General features: G+C 47.8%; 1 protein-coding gene, 1 long non-coding RNA gene and 1 other non-coding gene across 10 annotated transcripts in view; 1 reads left to right on the top strand and 2 right to left on the bottom strand.

The window, feature by feature from the left end:
• Positions 1–1,021: 1,021 nt before the first annotated feature.
• Positions 1,022–1,556, bottom strand: LOC116541394. Its single transcript, XR_004264819.1, has 2 exons — positions 1,275–1,556; positions 1,022–1,173 (listed from the first exon to the last, which is right to left on the bottom strand). It is a non-coding gene; the product is annotated as an uncharacterized LOC116541394 (long non-coding RNA).
• TRNAR-ACG lies at positions 1,275–1,347 on the bottom strand. Its single transcript has one exon. It is a non-coding gene; the product is annotated as a tRNA-Arg (tRNA).
• Positions 1,557–1,576: 20 nt separating the features above from the next.
• The window catches only part of PRMT5 (protein arginine methyltransferase 5), a 9,071-nt gene continuing 5,567 nt past the window's right edge, over positions 1,577–5,080 (top strand). For 3 of the 8 annotated variants that reach the window (XR_004264817.1, XM_032265553.1, XM_032265555.1), the window contains exons 1-7: positions 1,577–1,818; positions 2,448–2,566; positions 2,858–2,943; positions 3,428–3,562; positions 4,259–4,371; positions 4,520–4,569; positions 4,780–4,943. Coding sequence is in view for 7 of the 8 variants with exons in the window: in XM_032265553.1 (XP_032121444.1) it covers positions 1,709–1,818; positions 2,448–2,566; positions 2,858–2,943; positions 3,428–3,562; positions 4,259–4,371; positions 4,520–4,569; positions 4,780–4,943 (777 nt within the window). In the remaining variant the exon portion in view is untranslated. Of the gene's footprint in view, positions 1,904–2,447; positions 2,567–2,857; positions 2,944–3,427; positions 3,563–4,258; positions 4,372–4,519; positions 4,570–4,779; positions 4,944–5,080 lie in introns of all 8 variants that reach the window. The other 5 variants (XM_032265557.1, XM_032265559.1, XM_032265554.1 and 2 more) reach the window with 4 other exon arrangements.

Raw genomic sequence — 5,080 nt, 5'->3', positions numbered from 1 at the left:
AGAGATCGAGACCATCCTGGTCAACATGGTGAAACCCCGTCTCTACTAAAAATACAAAACATTAGCTGGGCATGGTGGCGCGTGCCTGTAATCCCAGCCACTCAGGAGGTTGAGGCAGGAGAATTGCCTGAACCCAGGAGGCAGAGGTTGCGGTGAGCCGAGATCGCGCCATTGCACTCCAGCTTGGGTAACAAGAGTGAAACTCCGTCTCAAAAAAAAAAAAATAATAATAATAATAGTAATGATAATAGTGGACAAAAAGCACCTCCAATCCCTTCAGGCTTCATGGTGCATTTTTTTAGTTCTTTGGTTTTCCGACTTTCATTCTTTTGAGGCACTTGCATTGCATCCAGGGTTCCCCAGAACTTATCCTATCCCACAGCCTTTCCGTATTTCCTATGGCTCGGTCCCCCACGAGCGATGGTGATCTCAAGTCTTATGGCTTCAGTTCCTTTTTTCTGGCGACCTCCATCTCATATGGTTCAGATCACTGTTCATCCAACTTTCTATTACACAGCGCCCCCTAGACGTTCAATTCAGCATGACCAAACCCAAACCCTGACTTCCTAAACCCGCTTCTCTCATTTCTAGCTCACTGCATAGGCAGAATCTTAGGCATCACCCCTGGCTTTTCTTTCTCAGGGATCCCTGCCAGTCGGTCCCTAAGTTCTGCCAGCGGCGCCTGCGTGGGGCCGGACTTTTGTATCGTGTTCTCTTCTTCATCCTTGCTGCCAGGCCCTCAACACCAGTGAGCCCTCTGCCTTCAGGAGTTCCCATTTCCCTCCCTATGCCTTTCCTTGCTTCCTTCCTTCCAATCTCTATAGCAGCTACTGACATGGGAAAATGTAGATTCTCTCGGGCCTCCACGCCAGGCAATTTCATGACTGCTGCCCACTGAAATTCCTTACCGTGAATTCCTTTTCTCCATCTTGAGGTGTGTGTGTGTTTAGGCGTTTATTTACACCTTTTGTGTTTGAAACAGAGACTCACTAGGAAGTAGTAGCTGAGTTACCACAGTTTATTTTAATATGTAGCATTGTAAAGTGACAAAGCCCATTTTAATAGCACCAGCCATTAACCCAGTTTTCTCAATTGACACAAGAAAAACACCTCTGAAGGTAGTTACGGGAAAACCTGACATTAGATGACTGCGGAACCCAGCCAACCTAGGACCTGAAAATGAAAGAGTGAAGATAATAAAAAAAAAGCTTCAAACTGAGATAGGAAAGGGAAATTAGAAAATGCTCATGCAGCAAAATGCAAACGAGTCCCACCGAGCCAGCCAGGAGTCGAACCTGGAATCTTCTGATCCGTAGTCAGACGCGTTATCCATTGCGCCACTGGCCCTGAGGTACTTATGTATGGCTCCGTGCTGATAGTTCAAGGTTATACTGCAGGGTTTCATGGGAGGTGTAGTTTCCCAACGGCACTCGGCTGTTGCACTAAGCATTCTGGGAGATTGAAGTTCATCAGGAACCAGACCCTGAGATTGGTGGATCTGCAGGAGCCACGCCGTGGGCCACTGTGCAGCCCGCGGATTGGCGGGAAAAGCCACTATCCTTCTCTCCCGTTCAGGAGCGGTGGCAGACGCTCTGGTTGTTAAGGCGACTCGTCCCGCCTTCTGGGGGGGTGGAGGGGAGCTCTAGTTCGGCTTTGTGATTGGCTACTAGTATCAAGGAATCCCGGCGTGGACAGCGCGAGGAAAAAGATGGCGGCGATGGCGGTCGGGAGTGCTGGTGGGAGCCGCGTGTCCAGCGGGAGGGACCTGAATTGCGTCCCCGAAATAGCTGACACACTAGGGGCTGTGGCCAAGCAGGGGTGAGGGCCGGATCTCCACGAGCGGAATGCTGGGTCCGAACTCGGGGACGGAGAAGGGCAGACTAGTCATCCCGGAGAAGCAGGGGTGAGGGGGTCGGCTAGGATGAGGGCGGGAGAGACTATTACTCTTTGGAGGGGAGGATCCTTGGACCCAGGAAAGTGAGGAAAAGAGCTTATGGGGGGCCTGTGGTCACTGAGTCCAAAAGTTGGGGGAGTTGTCGGGTAAACACAAAAGGGCCCTGGAGGTCGCAATTATTGTCTGGGGGTGGGAGGAGGTTTTAGGGGGCAAGGGAGAGAGGCTAATTTTGACGCGGGAGGCATGCGCGGAACTGGGGCAAATCAGGATGTGATGGTCTTGGAAAGACAGTGACACTTGAGGAGAAAAAAATTCTGCTTGTGGATTTCCATCGTTTTCTCCTTAAATTTTCCATGGCTGTGTTTTGGGGAGAAATTGAGGCACAGTACAGCAGAAGTGATATCCCCCAAGGTGGTCTGAACTCAGCAGCCTAGTGGGGTGAACTGATGGCAGCTGAAAGGGCTGTGGAAAATCAAGATAGCCTAAATCCAGTTGCTTGGCTCTCTGGCACTGCTGCTCTCTTTACATGATTCTGGGTCTGTCGCGGTTGTAGGTTTGATTTCCTCTGCATGCCTGTCTTCCATCCGCGTTTCAAGAGGGAGTTCATTCAGGAACCTGCTAAGAATCGGCCTGGCCCCCAGACACGATCAGACCTACTGCTGTCAGGAAGGGGTAGGGACCATCCCATATGCCCCTTAATTATTAGAGGCAATAACAACTTCTGCTTTATCAGGGCCCTCATTCTCCTCCTTTTCTAACTTGGATATATTTGTTAGTCCCTGGGATGTAGATAACTTGTTTTCTCCTTCCTTCTCTATTCTGCACCAGGCTCTCCCGCGTCTATGTAGAAAAAAACCTTTGTCTCTCATTTCTACTCTTGAGTTCCTGCTAAAAACTAAAAATTGAACAAGTAAAGTGCTGAACCTTATTCAGTATTTGTCTTTCTTGGGTGGGGGAGTGCAGACTGGAATACGCTAATTGTGGGAAAGCTTTCTCCATGGATTCGTCCAGACTCAAAAGTGGAGAAGATTCGCAGGAACTCCGAGGCGGTAAGACTGTTTGACTTCTTTGCTGGATCTTTCTAATGATTAGGTCTGTAACCAAGCTGGGTGGGGAGAGTGGCCCCCTCCCACCCCCAGTAACTTGGTAGATCAATTGAAACAATGAAATTAAAGCTATTAGGCTGGGAGCAGTGATGCACACTTATAATCCTAGCACTCTGGGAGGCTGAGGCAATAGGATCACTGGAGCTCAGGAGTTCGAGACCAGCCTGGGCAGCATAGTGAAACTCCCTATCTATAAAAAATACAAAACTTAGCCAGGCATGGTGGTGCATGCCTGTGGTCCCAGCTACTCAGGAGGCTGAGGTCGGAGGATGAATTGAGCTTGGGGAGGTCAAGGCTGCAGTGAGTTGAGATTGTGCCACTGCACTCCAGCCTGGGTGACAGAGTGAAACTTTGTCTCAAAAAGAAAGAAAGAAAAGAAAGCTATTTGCTTGTTAGCTCAACCTTTTCCTTTTTATCTCCATTTCAGGCCATGTTACAGGAGCTGAATTTTGGTGCATATTTGGGTCTTCCAGCTTTCCTGCTGCCCCTTAATCAGGAAGATAACACCAATCTGGCCAGAGTTTTGACCAACCACATCCACACTGGCCACCACTCTTCCATGGTATAGCTGAGAGGCTCTTTTCCTGCTGCATATCATGGTAGTCAGATTGTGTTAAGTGCCTTTTTGTGCCTAGCCATTCAGTGAAGGTTGTGTTTGGCAGAATTTAAATATAAGTATTGCCAGGCACATTGGCTCATGCCTGTAATCCCACTTGGGAGGCTGAGATGGGCAGATTGCAGAGCTCAGGAGTTTGAGACAAGCCTGGGCAACGTAGTGAAACCCCGTCTCTACAAAAAAATAAAAAATACAAAAACCACAACACAATGCAAATTAGCCAGGTGTGGTGTCACGTACTTGTAGTCCCAGCTACTTGGGAAGCTGAAATGGGAGGATGACTTGAACCTGTGAGGCAGAGGTTACAGTGAGCTGAAATTGTACCACTGCACTCCAGTCTGGATGACAGAGCCAGACCTTGTCCCAAAAAAAAAGGTCAGATTGCCCTGCCCCATCTAAAAGTGGTATGAAGAGAGTTTCAGAACATGTAAATGTAATTATTTTAGAAACTTACATAAGACAAGGCAGATATTTACATAAGGACCTATACTAAGGTACACGTTCACTTACAAAATGACAAACTGGGAAAAGCATATAAAGGGATTAACGAGGTCTGGATGAAGATTTTTTTTAATTGAGGGAAACTTTCTGGACCCAATCAGTTCAAAAGAGAGTTCTAAAAGGGTGAATGTTTATGTGCAGTTCTGGATGCGGGTACCATTGGTGGCAGCAGAAGACCTGAGAGATGATATAATTGAGAATGCACCAATTACACACACACAGGAGTACAGTGGGGAGGAGAAGACATGGATGTGGTATGTCTCCGTTTGCTGCTGTACCAGGGTGCAAGGGATAGGGTGAGGGGAAGTACAGAGCAGAACCTTTAGGGAGGTCTCCTTGAGCTATGGTGATTGGTTGGCCATATGTAGTTGACTATACTTTTCTGTATTTGACTCTGAACAGGTGGCACAACTTCCGGACTTTGTGTGACTACAGCAAGAGGATTGCAGTAGGTGAGTCCATGAGGATCCTGGGATGGGTGTCACTTCTCTGACCTGTAAATAAGAATTAGGAATTTTGTGTATAGTATACAATTTTGCTACTTTCCCACTATCTCAGACTGCCTTTCTCTTAAAGAAGTAAACAGATTTTGCACAAAGGAGCAAGGAAGAGTGTCTTGACTAGCAGTGGTTGACAGTTTTTCTTTTGCCTCGCTCATGTAGCTCTTGAAATTGGGGCTGACCTCCCATCTAATCATGTCATTGATCGCTGGCTTGGGGAGCCCATCAAAGCAGCCATTCTGCCCACCAGCATTTTTCTGACCAATAAGAAGGGATTTCCTGTTCTTTCTAAGATGCACCAGAGGCTCATCTTCCGGCTCCTTAAGGTGAGTGGTAGAAGGGTTCTAAAGGTGGTCCAGCTGTACATCTTGCCTAATTCACCTGTGTATGATTGTTTTTTTCCTGTGAGGCTGCCAGTGTGTGTGTGTGTGTGTGTGTGTGTGTGTGTGTGTGTGTGTGTGTG

This window comes from Sapajus apella, unplaced genomic scaffold (genome assembly GCF_009761245.1).
Source record: "Sapajus apella isolate SASKATOON/1434 unplaced genomic scaffold, GSC_monkey_1.0 scaffold151, whole genome shotgun sequence".
Lineage (NCBI taxonomy): Eukaryota > Metazoa > Chordata > Mammalia > Primates > Cebidae > Sapajus > Sapajus apella.
This window is presented reverse-complemented; position numbering and strand designations above follow the sequence as displayed.